Here is a 22,623-nt window from a genome sequence, read left to right on the forward strand (position 1 = left end):
ATTTAGTAGATATTCCAAAAAATGAAATCCGAAGAAAAAATGTCACGTTAGCTTTTGCGCTCTAGTCAGAATAACGTCCCCTGACAAGAAGATGTCTGGAGCCGATCTGATCAGTTTTGCGTACGCTGCAACAATTGCTGCTGGAGGAATCATAGGCTATGTCAAAGCAGGTGAGCGCTGCAGAAGTGTTTGAAATCCACCTAATGCTTGCACGTAAATTAATCGTTTTCTAGGAGAGAGTGCAAGACTTCAGAAGCCAACTTTTTACGTGGCATACATAGCATGCGTCGTCTGCAACTGTAGTCTGTACGTTTTTTTTTCCGGGTGGAGATTGGAAGACAGCATAGGCAATAAAATGCAGCCGTTTTTGCCGAGTCATCGTGACACTTTATTTGTACAAAAAAATATGTTATATTCGGTGACAATAGTTCACTAACTTGTGTGTGTTTTGCGACACAGATGGGGTGGGGAGCAGTGAAAGATCATAACCAATACTTGAAAGTTGAATGTATTGTATGAGCATAAAGCAGTCTTGCTCTGAATTTAAGTTTTGCTGATGATGTCACCATTTTATTAGCTATAAGGTTGTGCCAAAGGTAATAATTGTGTATAGTGGACTAAAATTCAAAGTGATAAAGCGAATAAATATATATATATATCTAATTACATAAGTATAATTATAAACAACAAAACTAGCAACAGTCAAAGGAAAAAGGCTTGAGCTCAGCTAAAAATGTCTTACTTCAAACTGAAAGAGTGTTATGCTATCATTTCTGACATTGTACTTATTCTCAGAGGCCCAGAAGAAATCAATATTTCAACCCTTCAAAACACCACAAAACAATATGTAATTTAAATGACAAAACTCAGTTTTGCAGAATTTAATGGAAAGTTACTCTTCTCCAACATCAAGGGACACACAGCTCACAATATTTCAGTCCAATAAAAAAAAACATGTGCCTGTGTAAATGAAATACAAACTGGAATTATTTTTTTCATTTATTTTACAAAATAACCGACCAATCGACCTTTGAATAACTTGCTCATTGCTGGTTTTTTGTTCATTGCAGGAAGTGTCCCGTCCCTGGCCATGGGTCTGGCGTGCGGAAGTCTGATGGGCATCGGAGCGTATCAGATGACCCAGGATCCCAAAAATGTTACACTCTCAATTGGTAGGTGCTGACTGTACATGTATAATCCAGGCTGCTTTGTCAGTCTGTATGTGTGTGTGTGTGTTTTTTTACACATGAGTGTTAGCAGGATAGGTAAAACTGCACCTTGCTTTTGAATTTTATCTGTTTAGGAATGATTAAAAAAAAAAGAAAAAAAGGCAATTAAGTTACCAGATAGTCTTTGTAAGGTTTATAAAATCAAGATTTTCTGGTTGTTTTCTCAGAGTGCTTTTTGCTAATCTGTCTGGTGCCCTCAGACCTGCATGACTGCTTGGTTTGTACAGCTGTTGAAAATTATCATCATTTAGCAGCTCTAAAACAATTCTAGACTGTAGCTGTATTCAAAGAGAGCATCATCAAACATTGGAAACCCTAAATCATTTTAGTCTAAGGCGACACTAAGAATGAATTTGTTAACAATTGATGCTGGGAAAGATAGTGGTACCTGTGATGAAAGGACACCATTGGGACCAGTTTAACATGTTTCTAAATTGCAGGTGGCCTGTCATGACAGGTGTATTTTGGTCAAGACAAGAGACAAAGGGACCTGTCCTTGCTTTTGATGGTTTTGATGATGTAATGTATTTCAATGTGACAGGATGACACAGAAGTTTCCTTTGTCACAGGCAGTTGCTCTGCATGGATGAAGTTGTCTCCCTGCTGAAGCGTGAGCTATTTATAGTAGCTCAACGTTTTTGTTACGTTTGAAGACAGCACAACAATGAGATGTGGAGTAGCTGTCTGTGATGGGGTCTGGCTGCTGTTGTCACCTTGCATGCTCTTAAGAACCTTTGCGTATGCATGGCATATTTTGTAGGGCTCTTAACTTAGCTCTAAAATCTCATGCCTGTTCGACTGGCTTTGCAACAATATGTGCTTTGATTTAATTCGCCAGGTAATTGTTTTCAGTGACATCAGCGGTGCTGATGGGTGTGATGGGATACAGGTTCATGAATTCTGGGAAGTTCATGCCAGCAGGTCTAGTCGGAGCCCTCAGGTATGTTAATATCGTTAGCAATTTCTCATGTACCTGGTGCTTGCTCGGACATTTTTTCTCTCTTTAAGAATGTATCAAGAATGAAGTAAAAAATAATCAGTGACATGCCAGTATGTCTCGTTGAAACCCTTAGGTGTGTGAATATCCTACAATTTCTCGCTCTTGTACCTGCACTTGCTTTGCCATTTTTCTTTAGATAAAAGAATGAAAAAGTCAGTGACCATGTTACACTTACAAATGTGAAAGATTTCCGTTGCCAAAATAAGTCCAGTTAATTTTACTTTTGAAAAAGGTTGATTTATAATTATTCAAAGTTCATGTGAGCATTTGCCCCTGTTTGTATGTTCTTTGTCCAGAATAGTTTGGCTTTTGAGATCAGTAACTCGCAAGTATTTTCTTTTCTTGAAGTACAAAGTTAGTCTCCCGTTTCATGTATGCGTGTCAGTATGTACTGTAGGGAGTATCTGCCCTCTGGTCCTGAGTATCCATATAGCCTGGCCACACAGCCAGCCTCAGTTTTATCTCTGTCTCTGCAGCAGTCTGCATGGGATCAGCTCTTTACTCCCCCGTATCGCTACTCCCCCGGCTCGTTACTCTCCCGGCTCGCTACTCCCCCGGCTCGTTACTCCCCCGTACCGTACACAGAAAATGACTGGATAACCCTGTGATAGTAAGTTGGCATGAAATATTTTGTCCCCCCCCCCGCCCCCCTGTTTTGTTTGTTTCTTTGTTTGTTTATCCAGACAATTTCTCCGGAAAAACAATATTTCATGCTAACTTACTATCACAGGGTTATCCAGTCATTTTCTGTGTACGGGGGAGTAACGAGCTGGGGGAGTAGTGATACGGGGGAGTAACGAGCCGGGGGAATAACGAGCCGGGGGAGTAGCGATACGGGGGAGTAACGAGCTGAGCATCTCGTTACTCCCCCGTATCTCTTCTGCTTAAAATATATACTTTTTTTCACGAATGTACAGGCAGATCTGACAGTTGAAAGTTCTTTAAACATGCTCGCTCTCTCTCTCTCTCTCTCTCTCTCTCTCTCTTGAAAATTCAATTAAGTAATAACTGCATTACTTAGGTGTAATAAAAAGGCACGGGGGAGTAACGAGCCGGGGGAGTAGCGATACGGGGGAGTAACGAGCCGGGGGAGTAACTTCTTCTTCTTCTGCGTTCGTGGGCTGAAACTCCCACGTACACTCGTGTTTTTTGCACGAGTGGAATTTTACGTGTATGACCGTTTTTACCCCGCCATTTAGGCAGCCATACGCCGTTTTCGGAGGAAGCATGCTGGGTATTTTCGTGTTTCTATAACCCACCGAACTCTGACATGGATTACAGGATCTTTTTCGTGCGCACTTGGTCTTGTGCTTGCGTGTACACACGGGGGTGTTCGGACACCAAGGAGAGTCTGCACACAAAGTTGACTCTGAGAAATAAATCTCTCGCCGAACGTGGGGACAAACTCACGCTGACAGCGGCCAACTGGATACAAATCCAGCGCGCTACATCCCCGCCCGGGGGAGTAACGATACGGGGGAGTAACGAGATGCTCCCGTCTGCATTCAGTGTCAGTATGTACTGTAGGGAGTATCTGCCCTCTGGTCATGAGTATCCATTTAGCCTGGCCACACAGCCAGCCTCAATTTTATCTCTGTCTCTGCATTCAGTGTCAGTATGTACTGTAGGGAGTATCTGCCCTCTGGTCATGAGTATCCATTTAGCCTGGCCACACAGCCAGCCTCAGTTTTATCTCTGTCTCTGCAGCAGTCTGCATTCAGCTATCACAGTGTCCAGTCCATAACAGTACTATCAGTACTCTCTACTTTGTGCTTGTGTTTTCAACCTTACCTTTAGTCTTATCTACAATACAGTGTTATCAGTACTCATACACGCCTGCACAGTGTTTATGTGTGCGAGTGTCATGCTACACATACAATCATATCATCACGTATACGTGTGTATGTTCCCTTCTTCATCCGTCAATCTTCTCATTTTCAGTTTGCTGATGGTGGTTCGCCTTGGACACAGAATGTATTCGCAGTGATGACGGCAAGATCAACAATACTGTGGATGTTTTGTTTTTGTCTTTTCAGTATTTTCATGTCTGTAATTTTAAATGGAAAAATGAAAGACATAAGGTCTCAAGTACTAATGAACACTTCTAAAACACAAATGACAGAATAATGATGTGTTCTCCGCACTGTACAAAAGACTTGGAGGGCCCCAAAGGGGGGGTATCATCACGATCACGGGAACGGAAATTTTAGCTTTCACGATCACAGTTACCTTGATTTTTGTTTTCACGATCACGAACACCAGTGGCAAATCACGGTCACGGTAAAAGTTGCAGGTACAGAAAGCACGTGTCAAAGTAAACACAACCACACAGTAATTCGCTCCTCTGGATCTATTGTTTATTCAACACAAAGTGACAACTGTTGCACTTTTTTATTATTTATTTTTAATTCTCTTTCATACACACATAGAAATACATATCATGATTTGTAATCAGTAACAAGAATGTTGTTTCCATTGTTTTTTCTCTCGCTCTCTCTCTCTCATATAGACACTCACAGGAATATACACTCCAGGGGCGGAGCAGTTAAGCCAGAGGGGGGGGGGGGGGGGGGGGGTTTACAATCTGGGGTCCAGGGCAAGGCCCCGTTGGGGGGTCTGGAGGGCTTAGCCCCCCAGAAGCTGAAGAGATTTAGCTATTTTATGAACAATTTATGGCTTATCCTTGATTTTAAACATGATCAACTGGTGTCAGCAGCCACTCATTATTTCTTTTAAAGTTAGTATTATATTTTTTTTTTGACAGCTGGGAGGGGGGGGGGGGTTCCGGAACCCCTGTAACCCTCCCCCCCCCCCCCAATCCGCCCCTGCACTCATACACATTCAACTCCCACACCCTCACTCACACACATGAATATATACTTGCACAATTTCACATTTCCAGAGCTAAATCTTTTAAACCCATTTTCTCAACAAGAAGAGCAAACGCTCGATCGAGTCACTTTCGCAGTTCTGAATATTATATGAGGCATCAGATGGACAGGAAGAAATTGCTATTCACAACACAATGAGTCACGTTCACATAAAATTTGAGCCCGGTCACTTTTATAGTTTCCGAGAAAAGCCCAACGTTAAGTTGTGTGTTGCCGAACAGAAAAGGCTAGTTATCTCCCTTGTTTTTCTGATAACGTTCGTAAAAGGCTACAGATGTAAATACTTTGATGTAAAGAATAATCCTACAAAGTTTCAATCACATCCGATGAACTTTGTCAAAGATATAAAATGTCTAATTTTTCCTTTGACGCTGACCTGTGACCTTGAAAAAGGTCAAAGGTCAACGAAACCATCGTTAAAGTGTAGAGGTCATTGGAGGTCATGACTAAACAAAATATGAGCCCGATCGCTTTGATAGTTTCCGAGATACTTTGTCAAAGATATAAAATGTCTAATTTTTCCTTTGACGCTGACCTGTGACCTTGAAAAAGGTCAAAGGTCAACGAAACCATCGTTAAAGTGTAGAGGTCATTGGAGGTCACGACTAAACAAAATATGAGCCCGATCGCTTTGATAGTTTCCGAGAAAAGTCCAACGTTAAGGTGGTGTCTACGGACGGCCGGCCGGACGGCCGGCCGGACAGACTAACACTGACCGATTACATAGAGTCACTTTTTCTCAAGTGACTCAAAAACTATTGGGTGGATTGAAATTAAAGTACATGTATGTGTGATGGTAGAGTCTATTATAACAAAATCCCCAACGAACATGACTTTGGTCAACTTTGACATGAGGATCAAGTGACCCAAACTGGCACGTCTTACCGCCATAGTTCCTGAATTTAACCCATTGTTGATAAGTTTACAGGCGCTAAAATAAATCCAAGCTTAATGCAAAGAAGCGACAATTAGAATCTATGCCAAGCGTGTCCACGTTGCTGGGATGAAAAACACATTTCTAGTTTCGGTTTTGGCTACACGCAGACTCGATCAGACTCGAGCCAGTCGAGGTCACACTGAGCGAGTGACAGCCGGACGTGGCAATGTCGACAATGTCAATGATCTCAATCAAACTCAAAGATCTTGAACACATTTCAAGATCATTGCCTACATTCAGAACTGTCATAGAGCAACATAGACAGGGCCGGACTAGGGGGGGGGGGGGGGGGGGGGTTACAGGGGTTGCGCAACCCCCCCCCCCCCCCCCTGGCTTAAGCATGTACCTCCCAAACGCTTTTTTTGTGGGGAGGGGGGGTTGCATCTGGATCATCATGAAATCCGAGGAGAAATCGCACCTCTCACCCCCTTTCAAAAGACATTCTTCTTCAACGATTTTTGTGATGAAAAGTTAAGTATGAGTCCTTACAATCTCAATTCTTCTTCATTGCCTATACTATAGCTATACAGCTTGCTGTCGAATTTACCTTTTTCGTTCAAGGAGAGGCTTCCTTTCCCTCCAGAAACATAAAAAAACGTTCAGCGTACGTACCTAGTCCGGCCCTGATAGATGACATACCTTGACATTTCGTCTTCGGAAAGACGGACCCGTAGCCTGACCTTTCCACCAAGGAAGGCATTCTCGCCGCCCGCTTTGGTCTGGCTTGAATCCACAAAATATAACAGAAGTTCGATGACAGTACCGCTGCACGCCATTTTTGATCTTTGAATTCGAATTTGACTGAATGCACTCAAAACTTTAGCACGAAGCCCTTCCATTGAATGAAGTTTGGCAGACTTTTGCAATTCGCCTTCTGATTGGATCTCTTTTTTTTTGTGATTGGTTCTGTTAAAGGGAAGCAATCGCTGTCAAAATCATATTTCTGAATGTGTTGTTGCTTCCCTTCAATCGGGATTAGCTCCTTGACGAATAGAGGATCATACTCATAGAGTGATACAGCTGTGAAAAATGTACGTTGAAAATAAAATGCTTTGCAATAATGCCCATCACGATCACAAAAACAAATGACAATCACGATCACGAGACTTGATTTTTTTGTCATCACGGATCACGGGCAAAGTCCCATCACGATCACAGAAATGGAAATTTCGGCAATCACGGTCACAGAAAGGTAAAAAAACACCAATCACGATCACGATTTTAAACCCTTTGGGGCCTTCGACTTGGTATGGATAAATTGCAAGCTTATACTGGTCGAATCTGAATCAAAAGTGACACACAGGGTAGCTTAGCTGAATATCAGGACTTTTTTTTAAAGCTAGTACAGCTTCCTTATTTAGTTTTCTTCCATTTTGTTCATCAGTTCTGGTGCTAATCGAGTTGTGAGTAATTGCAGAGTAAGGCTTGGGGACAAGTCCAGCCTTAGAACTAAATATGTGTGTGTTGTGAGGTGTACCGTCAAAATAAAACAGAAAAGATATCTTTGTTTTTCTTTCTCTGTGTGTGTATTTGTGTGTGTGTGCAAGAGAGAAAGAGTGAGAGAGAGAGAGGCTTTGAAGAATGAAGGTCAGCAGAATACAAGTTTTTGTGGGTTTTTTACCACCCATCCCTCTGTTGATTGTTCAAACTTCCTCAACTAATTCTACTCAGCAATACATGAAAATAGACCGAAAGCGAATATAGAACAATAAAACTGCAAGGGGAGAGAAGGGGTCCAAAGTTCTTTCATTCTGTTCATTTGAACACACAAAGGTAGTTTGGAAAATTCAGGCGTGCGATTTTATTTTCTGTTTCTTTTTCTTGCTTTTCATCTTACTCTCCACCTGAGCCGGCTCTGTAACAGATAAAAAAAAACACCCTTTACCTTAAAAAATAGTAGAAGCAGACAATATGTGTATAATAAAACCTTCATTTATTTAATGAACTGAAAGGAATACATACAACAAGCACATTTATATTTTTCATTTCCCTTTTAATTTTTTTTTTTTTAAGAATACTACTGAACGATCTATTTGTAAATCAATGCCAAATGTAGTACTTAAGATGCCATTTTTCACAGATTAGCAGTGAATTCGATGAGTTGTAATCTAAACACACCTGCAATGAACAACTTTAAGCCAGGAGTGTCCAGTGATCAGGCATAAAAACTGAAAAAAAAAAATACTGAAAACAAAATTCGAAGGCGCGTACAAAGGACTTAACAAGACTTCTGGGGGGGTCCGGGGGCATGCCCCCCCGGAAATTTTTTTTTCAAAGGTGCAATTTGGTGCAATCTGGGGCTATCTGAGCCTTAAAATTGGATTCAAACATGGCCCCAAAACTATTTTACTATAACTATGACTAGGAAAAAAAAAAAAAAAAAAAAAAAGGAAAAATACGGAAAATAAAAAAAATACGATTTATTTTTTTCAAAAATACGGAAAATACGGAGAATTTTCATGCCTGAGTGATGAGAAACAACACAGATCAAACAAACCAAGACGTCTCATATTAACCCCCACTTCCAGAGTGAAATATCTGATGCCAAAAGTGAAGCAAAGTTCAAGAAGACGTCGCTACGCCAATGATGATGTCACGTAAAAATTCTTCTGCTGCATTTTTTCCTAGGGATTGTCAAAGAATTTTGAGAACAAAGTTTACCTTGGTGGCTCGCCATAAATGAGGTAGAAAACAACCCGTAATGTCGCTGCGAGGCTGTGGTTGTATCGGTAACGTATAGCTTTAACACTCACCTGCGATTCTCACTTTCTTCTGTGTCTTCTTGGTGCCAGTGGTAGGTGGACTTTCTAGTTTCTTTTTCTTTGACTTTGTCTTCATGCTCTGCTGCTCCCGTACAGCGATAAGCAAAGGCCCCGAACTAGCTGATGCAGTCACTCTAAACTTCTTCTTCGTCAGCTTTTTCTTGGCCAGTTGTCTTCCACTTGATGATGGCGAGACCTCACCATTTGGTTCCGAACTGTCTGTCTCTTGTTCAATTGCCACCTGCAGCTTCTTGGGTTTTGGCGTAGGGGTGCTTTTAACAGTTGTCGTTGGATTTTTCTTCACGACTTTCGGGCTCGGCTCATCATCTGAATCGGGCTCCTTCTTGATTGCAGCCTGCTTCCGCTTTTGCCTCCTTGATATTTTCCCTGCTGCGTCCGACTCTTGAGATTTTGGCGAGGACACGGCAACACAAGTGAGACGCAGGGTAATGTTGCGAGACAAGATCAGGTCAGTCTCCACCTTTTTCTGAAAACAGAACAGGTAAATGTTAGGTCTAGTAAAAAATATGTTTCTAATGCACAGACTGACCCTACTTTGTCCTCATGACCCTAGATCTTTGTTTGGTCTGACGCTTTCACAAAATCATTAATGAAAAAAAATACAAAACTCAATTTTGCAGACTTTAAAGGAAAATTACTCCCGACTCCAAAGGGCACAGCTCGCACGATTAACGGCCAATAAAAAGCCATATGCGCCTGTTTAAAAGAGAAGGAAAAAAACAACTTTCAAAAATAATTAGAGACGGCTTCTTGATAACAACCACCTGAAAGGATCCCATTAACCTTACCATAGCAACCACCTGTCTCTAAAGACCACTTTAGGACGGTCCCTCAGGCAGTCATAAAACAAACGTTTGACTGTAATACAAAGTTACTACAGTGGAACGCCCCTTTTAAAACCTAAACAAATCAGAAAATTTCTTTCTTTCTTTATTTGGTGTTTAACGTCGTTTTCAACCGTTCAAGGTTATATCGCGACGGGGAAAGGGGGGGGGGGGGGGGGGGGGGGGGGGGGGGGGATGGGATAGAGCCACTTGTTAATTGTTTCTTGTTCACAAAAGCACTAATCAAACAAGAAGAGCAAACGCTCGATCGAGTCACTTTCGCAGTTCTGAATATTATATGAGGCATCAGATGGACAGGAAGAAATTGCTATTCACAACACAATGCATACCTGAAGAATGAGATTGCATGGATCGAGCAACAAAATATTTACCTTGGCATTAAAAATACTCTCATTAATCTCACATAAACAAACCCCATCAATAACTTAATTCACATAAACTAGCATCATTAATTTTTTTTCGAAGCAATCATATTAACAGTAGACACACTAACATTTGTTACTCTTAGAGCTGTGTCACTTTTATAGTTTACGAGAAAAGCCCAACGTTAAGTTGTGTGTTGACGAACAGGAAAGGCTAGTTATCTCCCCTGTGTTTCCGATAACGTTTGTAAAAAGCTACAGATGTAAATAATTTGATGTAAAGAATAATCCTATAAAGTTTGAATCAAATCCGATGAATAGTTTCAGAGATATGATATTTCAATTTTTTTCCTTCAAGACATACCTGTGACCTTGAAAAAGGTCAAAGGTCACCAAAGCAGACGTCAAAGTGTAGAGGTCACTGGGAGTCACGTTCACATAAAATTTGAGCCCGGTCACTTTTATAGTTTCCGAGAAAAGCCCAACGTTAAGTTGTGTGTTGCCGAACAGAAAAGGCTAGTTATCTCCCTTGTTTTTCTGATAACGTTCGTAAAAGGCTACAGATGTAAATACTTTGATGTAAAGAATAATCCTACAAAGTTTCAATCACATCCGATGAACTTTGTCAAAGATATAAAATGTCTAATTTTTCCTTTGACGCTGACCTGTGACCTTGAAAAAGGTCAAAGGTCAACGAAACCATCGTTAAAGTGTAGAGGTCATTGGAGGTCACGACTAAACAAAATATGAGCCCGATCGCTTTGATAGTTTTCGAGAAAAGTCCAACGTTAAGGTGGTGTCTACGGACGGCCGGCCGGCCGGCCGGACAGACTAACACTGACCGATTACATAGAGTCACTTTTTCTCAAGTGACTCAAAAATTGCTCCAGGGGCTTGCAACGTAGTACAATATATGACCTTACTGGGAGAATGCAAGTTTCCAGTACAAAGGACTTAACATTTCTTACATACTGCTTGACTAAAATCTTTACAAACATTGACTATATTCTATACAAGAAACACTTAACAAGGGTAAAAGGAGAAACAGAATCCGTTAGTCGCTTCTTACGACATGCTGGGGAGCATCGGGTAAATTCTTCCCCCTAACCCGCGGGGGGTAGTCAGAAAATCTGGTCTTAAAATGGGGGTAATTTTTTACAAAGGTTATGAACAGAAAGTCTGAGAAAACAAGGTCTTAAAAAGGAGGGGGTCTTAAAAGGGGCGTTCCACTGTATTCAAACTGCAGTACCTGTGAAGCGTTCACTCTGTAAATGTTGATGTCTCCTTCGCTGGCAACTGTCGTCAGCCATTTGTCTGTGGACTCTGGCTCTTCGTGTGATTGGCACACTGCCATATCACGAATCCTGGAAGCAAGAATGGCACATGTATTTACTGAATAACTATGTGAAGACATGAGGTCATTAACACCCAGATGTCAAGTTGCTTCTGTTATGTCACAAATACAAGGATATATAATTAAAACATAAAGCTTTGTGATCCCCTTTCAATTAAGACGAGAATAATGATTTTATCATTGGTGAAAGCTGAACTTTCCTGGCCACTCAGAAAAATCTGTGAAAAGAAATCTGTACTGAAACACAAAGCCCTCATATATATAGTACATGTATATATACAAAAGCTCTCACAATGTCAGTGTTTTATGCAGTGTTTGATATTGTGGATCAGTTTGTTTGTTTGTTTGTTTGCTTAACGCCCAGCCGACCACGAAGGGCCATATCAGGGCGGTGCTGCTTTGACATTTAACGTGCGCCACACACAAGACAGAAGTCGCAGCACAGGCTTCATGTCTCACCCAGTCACATTATTCTGACACCGGACCAACCAGTCCTAGCACTAACCCCATAATGCCAGACGCTAGGCGGAGCAGCCACTAGATTGCCAATTTTCAAGTCTTAGGTATGACCCGGCCGGGGTTCGAACCCACGACCTCCCGATCACGAGGCTGACGCCTTACCACTAGGCCAACCATGCCGGTTTGTGGATCAGTGGCAGAGACAGAGATAGAGAGTGTGTATGTATGTGTGTGATAGCGCGTGTGTGTGTGTGTTTGGCTGTATGTACTCTTGTATTTATGCAGATCTTCCTCTCACACCACCTCTCTCTTTCTCTCCCGCCCCCTCCTCTCTCTCCCTCCCCCTCTTTTTCTCTCTCTCTCTCTCTCCCCCCCTTACCTGGTAGACTGTGTTTTAACCCGGTGCACCTCCGTCCCATCAGTGACGTCAACAAAAAACAAGATGGCCTTCTCCTTCTCTTCCGCGTCTCTCCGGATCTTTCCCTCTCCTCCGAACACCACCATGTTGTCCTGGAAAGGCAAAACCACATGCACAGAATAATGGATAAAATAAAAATTGACCTGTGTTCATCTGCGCTCTGATCTTTCACACTGCATCTCAGGAATGTTGGTAGGATTCCTCTTTTGGCAAATCTGCCCAAATGGCCACAATGTTTTGACTTTTGTTTTTTGTAGAGGACGAACGTCGCTTGTTCATCTCCCAGGTGACTAGTTCCGCATAACACTCACTCTACTACACATGTCGTATGCACTTAGAGCGCTTACTTCCCTTCGTTTATCAGACTTTTTTTTAAAGTTTGAAGCAGAACTTGTCGTTATTTTTTCCCTATTGAGAAAAAGTTTTGTACTATTCTGCCTGGTAAATGAAGGCCAATCTTTTTAATAATAATAATAATAACGATTACTTATATAGCGCGTAAACCTCGTGGTGACGAGCCCAGAGCGCTTTACACTTACACAATCATAATACAAACAAGGAAAGAGAACTAAATCCGAATAAATTCAAACATGGTCACACACACCCACACACGCACGCACGCACACACACACGCACACACACACACACACACACGCGCGCGCACACACACACACACACACAATCTTTGTTTCGTCATTGTCAATGTTCAGGTAACCCGCAATGTCATTCCATGGTACGCATACGTTATTCTAGTACAACACACACAGGCACATACACATCCTCATGAACGCCACACTTTAGTAGATAATACACGTGGCAGCGCCGATGACTCACCGATCATGGGATCTCGTTCAGAGGTCTAACTTAAACATGTGTGTTTTGAGGGCTGTTCTAAAGGCAGATGGTGACTGGGAATCCCTAATGCTCCGGGGGATTTTCTCCCAGACAAGAGGTCCCTGGTACTTGAAGGATCTCTCAAATCCATAGTTAGTTGATTTTCTGTTTCTTTTTGGTTTACTAAGTACATTGGTATCTGTTGCAGAGCGAAGAGAGGAGAGGTTTGAATATTTTGATAACATCTCAGAGAGATAAGCAGGTCCTGTACCATGAAAGAAAGAGAAACAAATGCATGCAATTTTGTATTGAATACGACTTCTTACAGGCAGCCAGTGAAGGGATCTCAAAACAGGTGTGATGTGGTGTCTTTTAGGGGTCTTTGTGATTAATCTAGCGGAGTTGTTCTGTACTTTCTGCAGTTTTTCAATGAGATAGTCAAATGAACCAGAAAGAAGGGCATTTCCGTAATCTTAAATAAGTTTTGATGTTTGCCTGACTGCCGAAAAAAAATGACAACCCAGGTATTCACATCTGTAGGCAAAGGCAACTTCAGAATAATGAGAAACTCACTGAAGAAAAAGCAAGCAAAGTTGACAACAAAAAAAGGGTCAATGCAATTGTCACTAGTGTGTGTACTCCTTCAGAAATTATGTCCATACATTGGAAATAATACAGATAACAGTAATAACACACACACAAAACTTGGCTATCTCCAGAATAAACCCCACGGAAGAGATATCACACACTGAAAGAAGAGCAAACACTTGGAGATTCATTCTGTGAGTCGACTGACCTAACAGGGAGCTAATTCTGAAGAACCTCAAAACTGTCACTTACTGTGATAAACACAATGCGGTTGACTTTGTGCTCTGTTGGAATACTCCTGAGTATCTGGCCATCCTGGAACACAGAACAAGGTGGAAAAACTATTTTAACAACAGAGAATAACAAAACAAAAATATATTTGGAGACACAAAAAACAACTACGCACCAGGTCGAAAACAGGGACAAAACATGAAAGTAGGAGTTGTCTGTTTGAACAAAATAGTAAAAAAAATAAAATAAAATAAGACCATGAAAGCCACTGCACTATTGGATTCCCATTTTAGCTAGGGATCCACTATCAGAATAACAAGGCCGACATACTGTCGGCAAAGGACTAGCACGTTTGTGACTTAAGGCATACCATTCCCAGTCCCACACCAGACAGTAGACAATAAAAACTAGGACAGAGTTGTTCTTCGAATTCGTCTATTCATGCGCAAAAAACCTGGATCAAGAACAGTTCCCCAACAAATAGAACTGGGGGTGCAGGCAGGAACGTCAGGAACAAACTGACCTCCACACTGTAGACGTCCATCCTCTTGCCGGTCACAACCAGGTAATGCTGTCCATCGGGTGACCATACCACGTGATCTGCTGCTGGAAATGTTGAAAATACAAAAAATGCACTGATTTGATTATGCACGCCAATATTACTTAAAGAGATACAATATCAACAACAACAAAACAGCAACAAGACCTCTGTTTTGTATAACTCAGTCGGTAGAAGCGCTGGGTTCAAACCCAGTTGTGGCGATCAGCCTGGGTTCGAACCCCATGTTCGGTGATGGATTTAGTTCCCACAGTCAACTTTGTACAGACTCTCCTCGGTGTACAAACACCCCCTTGTGCACACATGTGTACGATAAAGAACCCAAGTTCACAGCGAAAGTATCAGGGCTTGGAAGCATGAATACACGCATGCAGGAAAAGAAAAACAATTGGTAGCACCATAGTGTATGGCAGCTCGCTTTCCCCTGTGAGAAAGCAGCCCAAATATCCATGAAGGTAACCTGACAGGACTATCCTTACATCATTACACTGACTGCTGCCATGCTACAGCAATCCCCTTTTCAAAGTATCTGAGAAAATCAAGTCTTAACAAGTTCTGTAAAGCAGCATGAAAACATTTAGTCATTCTGTCGGCCTGAACGATGACACTGAACACACTGATTTTATCCCCGAGTACGCAGTAGGAGGGTCCTGCAGACTTTAATTGTGTGTGTGTGTCTGTCTGTGTATCTGTCTCGACTTAACAGCTTATTGCTGGGAAACTACTGGGCGCAGTTCGTTCAAAAGTTGATACACTAACTTGATAATAGGTCCGATTGATCGTATTAAAACTTCATAATGTTACCTGGGACCTAAATGCCAAAAAAACCACAAAAGTTCTTGACGGTTGGACGAATTCAATCGGAGCGATAGCCAGCCATTGAGCTGATAGAACAGCGAAACACGTCACCCAGTGACGAGAAAAGCATGATTTGCAAGCCAGCCAGCGGGTGGGGATTATTTTGGTCTCGGTGAGACTGAAAGAGAGACAGTCGTCTGCTACAGATCTGTCGTCTGCTGCAGGATCTGTCGTTTGCGCGCGGTGTGTGTGTGTGTGTGTTCACTTTGTGCACATGTGTTAGTGTTACTGTGTGTGTGTGTGTGTGTTTGTGTGTGTGTGTGTATGTGTGTGTGTGCACTTCGCGTGCTGGGCGACCTAATTTTAGCACCCTAGGCATTTGAGTTCACTGGGAAAATTGTCAGAGTTAGTGGCTTGGTGGCCAAAGTGATCCGGGTTCGATTCCCGGCATGGGCGGTCTATTGTTTTATTTTATTTTATTTTTTTAAATTCTTGTTTACTATTGTTTATTATGAACGTTTTAATGTTTTATTTTACTCTAATAATTTTTTTAAATGTGTAAAATAAAAAAAAAATTTGTTTTGAATCCAAGTGATCCGGGTGGAAAGCGATTCGTCTATGGCCAAAGTGATCCGGGTTCGATTCCCGGTATGGGCGGTCTATTTTATTTTATTTATTTATTTATTTTAATTCTTGTTTACTATTGTTTATTATGAACATTTTAATGTTTTATTTTACTCTGATAATTTGTTTAATTATGTAAAATAAATAAATTTTTTTTTTTTTTTAAATCCAAGTGATCCAACATTTTAATGTTTTATTTTACCCTAATAATTTTTTTAATTGTGTAAAATAAATAAATATATATATTTTTTTTAAATCACTTGGATTTAAGAAAATTTTTTTTTATTTATTTATTTTACACAATTAAAAAAATTCGATTCCCGGCATGGGCGGTCTATTTTTTTTTAAATTTTTTTAAAATTCTTGTTTACTATTGTTTATTATGAACGTTTTAATGTTTTATTTTACTCTAATAATTTTTTTAATTGTGTAAAATAAATAAAAAATTTTTTTTTTAAATCCACGTGCACAAGACAAAAACTTTCATACTGGCGGAGCGAGCCAGTCTGAAGAGTACTCGGGTCCAGTGCCAGCGTTTTTTTTAATTTTAAACAAGACGAGATGGCCCATGGCTACTCCGAACCGTTCGACCGAGTCAGCCCAGGAGCATGGTAAAAGAAACCAACAGTAAACCAAAAAAGATTGCATTTTCAGAGAAATAGGCAAGATTGTGTGTGTGTGTGTGTGTATAAAACATGTTCTTCTACTTACAAAGGCAGGACGACTATCCATCAGATTCCACAGTATGTAGTTACTTTACTTTATTTGGTGTTTAACGTTGTTTTCAACCACGAAGGTTATATCGCGACGGGGAAAAGGGGGGAGATGGGATAGAGCCACTTGTTAATTGTTTCTTGTTCACAAAAGCACTAATCAAAAAATTGCTCCAGGGGCTTGCAACGTAGTACAATATATTACCTTACTGAGAGAATGCAAGTTTCCAGTACAAAGGACTTCACATTTCGTACATACTGCTTGACAAAAATCTTTACAAACAACAGTATGTAGGATAAACAGAATACTGTATGGGTTGCTGTGTCATATCACATTTACCTTCAGGGGTTTCACTGTATTATAAAAGTTTTCTTCCACTTACGCTCCTTGATGTTGGAGACAAAGGCAGGACGACCATCCACCAGATTCCACGTCCTCAGAGACCTGTCTTGGCCGACAGTCAGCGCCAGCTTCCCACTCGGGTGAACAGCCACGCAGTTGACAGGACCCCTGCACAGACACAAGTAAGACTATGTGGCAAGATGACGCAGTTGTCCCCTTTTCGTAACAGCCGCTCTGCAGTTATCTGCAGGCCTTGAGCACTGAGCTATTTATAATATTAACAATACCAACACTCTTTACTGTCCATTGAAATGAATACAATGAAATGGAAAATTGACACGTCTAGCTTTATAGCTCAAACATTCAATGGCTAAGAGTAAGACATCTGTGGGATTTACAGAGCAGTTTGTGATAGGGTCTGATTGCTGTTGTCTCCTGATAAAGTGTGTGTGCGTGCATGTGTGGTTTTAACGGAAGACAAATCTTGCCAATGTTTTTACAGAGTGACATAAAATAAACGATTTTATCATATCTCCTGGAACGCTCTTTTAAAATTATGTTGTTTTTTAATAGGGCTTTCAAATTAGTTTGTGGACCATTCTCCACTCCTGTCAGCTATTAAACTTGTGTGTAGAAGATTATGATTTCATAACGTGTGACGTTTGCACAATACACCGTTGTGATAGGGCTGTTCATTAAGCCTAAACTCGATCCTTTTTTCAGGTGCTTTGCCTCTAAAGGTGATTCTTGTGCTATGTGCCGTTGGCTACAAAGTTACGCTGAAGGGGTCTATGTCGACCAAAAGAGGGTTCATTCCCAGCAGGTGCATTTCCTGTAGGCGTCTTTCCTGTATACAGGGGATACACTCGGATGCATTCCCTGTAGGAAAGTACGATACCACCCAATCTCGTGACTGTTGTTAACCGATTTGAATTACTTGAGCGCTACTTTCCCTTCCAAAATGGCGGTTCGACAGGAGAATCTCTTTGAATTCCTGTCCGGCATTCAGCCAAGCAAACACGCCTTGACGAGAAAGACGGATTATCCGAACTTCTACCTATGTCACTAAGCATCACATGACTTTCAGCGAAATTTGTGAAACGTTACAGGAAATGCAGCTGTATGTACTCCCTGTATACAGCAGAAATGAGACCAGCAAATGTTCCAAAAGTAGGAAAGTAAGCCGGGGTCCAGGGGCCGCATAGGCCCCTGGCGGGGTCCAGGGGCAACGCCCCGTTTGGGGGTTCAGGGGGGCTTTGCCCCCCTGACGGAAAATGAATGTTAAATTTATAAAGGCCATTTTGGGGCCTCTCCTGATAGCAAAAAAATTAGATCATGCCTTTTTAAAAAGCTATAAAAATCACAAGAATAATATGATTTAGCATTTAAAACAAAAGTGTAATTTATAACAATCACACACACACAAAACTTACTTGAAAACTTACTTGAAAACTTTCAGAACCAACACATTTTTTCCACCAAGTCCGTATTTCACCACGCAGTGGCCATTGTCGCACCACGTGCACACGGCCTGACCGGGAATGGATATCTTGGCGATACTGTCGCCAATGAGCTGGCACCTTTCTTTCTTGTTGTGATAATGACAGTCACTTCTTCTGACAGCCAGTTGGCTTTCCACTTGTTTTTCACACTTTGTTCGTCGATCGTAAGAGCTTCCACAGCCGACAAAACAATACGGAATCCAGACGCCATGATGCTACCTTTTTCACCTTCGGCGTTTGGAGATCGGCAGCCAATCAAAACAACCCACAAACCGCCATCGGTGAATAATTAGGCCTAGGTGATAATCGTCGGAGATCGACAGCCAATCAAACGCGACCCATGATACTGCTATGGGTTCACGCGAGTGCTGGGGTGCGAATGCACTGACTTCAGACGCAGACAGCTTCAGCTGAACGGTTCATACCACCACCCCCGCCCCCCCCCCACCCTTTTTTTCCTCAACGAATTTGCATCGATCTCAAGAATGGTCTGTGACTCGTGTGAGCAAAGGAAAATATCGGAATTCCGATAAAATTCGGACCAGTCCCATGTCCGATACAGGAAAAACGCCTGCAGGAAAACCACCCACTTTTGGTTGACATAGACCCCTTCTGCCATTGTTATGCCTTATGAACATACTTGTGCCCTTTGAATGTGCGGTGTTCCCAGCTGCCAACTCTCCATGCACACAACGTGCCATCCTCACTGGTGCTGAACAGTGCAGACTTTCTGTAAAACGCCACGTTGGTCACTGTCCCTGTAACATCACACACACACAAACAGAATTAAAAACAAGAATTGTAGGTTATTGGAACGTTTAATTATCAATAAAACAAAACATTATATAAAACGTTGACCCAGTGGTCTTGTAAGTAGACGGGGCAGACAAAGAGTGAACCACTTTTGGTACAAATAATAAAATATAAATAATGTACTTATCTCAAAATCGCATGCATGATGCAAGCAAGGTAAAAAAAAACCTAAAAACAACAGAGCAAGGAATTGACTTAAAAGCACAGTCTAGTGTGTCAGTGGCTGGGAAGCATTTACCTTAAGTCTATCAAATATTGAGACACATTTTTTTCCTTCTAAGCTTCTTACTGGATCTTCAAGTCCACAGATAAAATAGTTACTATTCTCATGTTCTAATTAGTAATTATGAGCACCGAGTTTCCATCACTCCAAAAGGCTGTCCTTAATAGACACATTCTGAAAATTCCCCTGTCGGGTTTGTATGGGTTGTGAAAGAGTGAATACCCTTGCTTTTACAGAGACACACATTGGAGGGGCCAATTACTAGCGAGGGGTGTGTCTGAAACAAGTGGAAAAATCAAGGTTAGGCCTAAAAAAAAAAAAAGGTGTGGTTACGGTAACCCGACCTACCCTATTTTTAGGGGCCGGCCCTATAACTTTTTATTACATTTGTCAAAAAAAAACACCAAAAAAAACCGAGTGCAGAAAACGCAATTAAACTGAAAGCGAAAGCGCCCGAGTCGCACACTTATTTCCCTATCAAGTAGGTTTAATTTGTACACATTAAAAAAAAAGTTAAAAAAAAAAGAAAAGTGATTGCCTACCTTCCTACCCTATTTTGTTTGGCTATGTTACCTTAACCACACCTATTTTTTTGTGTGGCCTTATTGAACTTATTCACTCTTTTACCGCCCATACAAACCTCACACTCACAGTCAGTCTTTTTTTTTACCGATATTTCTGTGCCAAATAAAGTTTTGAGCAGCAAGTAGACCTTGCACAATCAATTTGAGGCTAATAACAGTAACATACGATATATGTATTTCCTTTCCTCACTCTGGTTCTATTTCTTTCCAATGAAAAATAGCTAAGAGTAGGTTAAAAAAAAAAAAGGACCAAACATGACTCACCTGAGTGGTGTGTTAAGGTGCCAACCAATCTGTGGTTCTCCAAGTTGAAGATGTGAATGATTTCATCACTGCCGCCCGATGCCAGCAGCCCGTGCTGGGAAATGGCGACGCATTTGATGCTGCCAATGTTGGACTTGTCTGTGAAGCTCTCCGTCAGCGTGTACACCTTGAAAAAGATCACAAGATCCGTGATCCATTGTAACCATGCTCAGACCTGTTTACCCTAAACCCGAGGCAAGAGTACTTTCCCAAAAAGTTGAGTGTATTTTTCAAAAAGTTGGTGTACTTTTCAAAAAGTTGGTGTACTTTGCAAGCAAAGCCATATTATGGGGTAGGGAAAATGTACGCGTGGGTGCAAACGTGTTTGTGTAAGAATAGCATGTCTTGTGAACACCTTCAGAATTTAACTCCTTCCAATACAACAGGAATAAAACAATTGTGTTTACCTGTCAGTTTATAGCATTATAACCAGTGTCTTCCAAACAGATTGATAATGAAAAGATGAAGTTCGTGAAATATCATCTGCGGTTGACAGTGGCAAGTTCATTTTTACAATCATCTCAGAAAACATTGCTTCAGCGCGGACTACAGCCTTTTCTTCTGGCAGGATTTGCTTTGCGGGAATGAACTTCATAATTCCTTGGCAGCTTTCTGATTTACAATACTTGCAGTGTGCATGACTTTTTCCCATAGTAGACTCCACAATTCCTGGCTCTTTCTTATATTTCTCCAAGAAAATCTGCTGCTTCTGCATTTTAGACTTGGTACAGTCATCCGAAACTGGCACATTTTTCGCTTCATTTTGCCACGATTGTCCAGACGATCGCACGTGCCAACAACTGAACAAGGTTTCCACAGCTGAAGACTCGCTGTCATAGTTATCTCCCTTCGACCGAAACCGGTATCAGTTGTACCATTCCGTAATCAGCACACCAACACCGGAAAACGTATTCTAGACTTTTTCTTATGCGTATTTTGTGCGTGTGTCGCGTATTTGCGTAACGATAATAATTTGGCATACAAAATACGCCCAAATCGTACTGGTAAACAGGTCTGCATGCTGTACATTCTGTGAAGTTCGTTCAGCAAGGCTCGCATCATAATGCAGAAAGATGGCAGTCAAGTTGGTTTTTTAGATACTTTATTGATTGTTCCTGTCTCTAGTTCCGATCGTAATGTCAATAATCACGTTATCACGCATGCGCATTAAGCTTATGACAAAAGGATTGCTGTACGCTCCTGATTGGTGCGTATTCTACATTACAAAAGCGATACATCCATCCCGCAGCAAAACTCGTCTGCTACAGATAAAATACAAAAAGTTCACAGTTAGCCGGTTGCCTGGTTTGGTCAGCAAACCAGTCCAACAGGAAAATACCTAAGGCCAAAAAAAAAAAAATAGGTGTGGTTACGGTAACATAGCCAAAAAAAATAGGGTAGGAAGGTAGGCAATCACTTTTTTTTTTTTAACTTTTTTTTTTAATGTGTACAAATCAAACCTACTTGACAGGGAAATAAGTGTGCGACTCGAGCGCTTTCGCTTTCATTGCGTTTTCTTGGTTTTTTTGTTTGTTTTGACAAATGTAATAAAAAGTTATAGGGTCGGCCCCTAAAAATAGGGGAGGTCGGGTTACCGTAACCACACCTATTTTTTTTTTAGGCCTAAAATACTTTACTGCCATCGGCTTAAACTATAAAACTACAAACAAGAGTTATTTAACTTGTTTCCCTGACTATTACAATAACACTGAGTGAGTGAATGTGTGTGTGTGTGTGTGTGAAACTCTAAAATAGTTAATTTACAATAACATTAACAATGTTACATTTAACATACACAATAATTACAGACAAAATAATCCCTCTGTCACATAACTGTAAGTGATTAAGTACATTTACTGAGAAATCAAGCATCCGAAATCACCGTTGAGGCTTTTATACCTTTACAGATACTGAAATTATCTTACACACGTATGTTTTAAATTGTTTACAGTTACACCTTCCACTGCACTGGTCAGGCAAAAGTCAATAGATTGCAACCGCACAGTTCACCTGGCTGTACAACACTCACTCTGATGCTGAAACGGTAACAATGTAAAGCAAATGGGTTTGTAAGGAGATCAGAATCCAGACTTACATCGTCAACTTTTCTCAGATGGAGGCCGACTAGAACTTCTTCGTAGGTTCCAACCACAACTTCCATGCTTGCCATGTGCTTGTTAATGTGGAGTGCTTTCCCTTTCATTGTCTTTTTACACATCACATGAACTAA

At 41.1% G+C, this 22,623-nt stretch overlaps 2 protein-coding genes across 2 annotated transcripts; one reads left to right on the forward strand and one right to left on the reverse strand.

The window, feature by feature from the left end:
• Positions 1–70: 70 nt before the first annotated feature.
• Positions 71–7,558, forward strand: LOC138967281 (transmembrane protein 14C-like). The gene is made up of 4 exons (XM_070339815.1): positions 71–170; positions 1,071–1,172; positions 2,082–2,169; positions 4,171–7,558. The coding sequence occupies exons 1-4, from the start codon at positions 92–94 to the stop codon at positions 4,214–4,216; spliced, it is 315 nt and encodes a 104-aa protein (XP_070195916.1). The 5' UTR covers positions 71–91; the 3' UTR covers positions 4,217–7,558.
• A 276-nt stretch (positions 7,559–7,834) lies between these two features.
• LOC138967270 (p21-activated protein kinase-interacting protein 1-like) lies at positions 7,835–22,618 on the reverse strand. The gene is made up of 10 exons (XM_070339799.1): positions 22,489–22,618; positions 20,355–20,520; positions 19,111–19,228; positions 17,009–17,136; positions 14,455–14,537; positions 13,953–14,015; positions 12,240–12,370; positions 11,297–11,411; positions 8,811–9,306; positions 7,835–7,912 (listed from the first exon to the last, which is right to left on the reverse strand). The coding sequence occupies exons 1-10, from the start codon at positions 22,609–22,611 to the stop codon at positions 7,845–7,847; spliced, it is 1,491 nt and encodes a 496-aa protein (XP_070195900.1). The 5' UTR covers positions 22,612–22,618; the 3' UTR covers positions 7,835–7,844.
• Between the last annotated feature and the right edge of the window lie 5 nt (positions 22,619–22,623).

This window comes from Littorina saxatilis, linkage group LG5, assembly GCF_037325665.1.
Source record: "Littorina saxatilis isolate snail1 linkage group LG5, US_GU_Lsax_2.0, whole genome shotgun sequence".
Lineage (NCBI taxonomy): Eukaryota > Metazoa > Mollusca > Gastropoda > Littorinimorpha > Littorinidae > Littorina > Littorina saxatilis.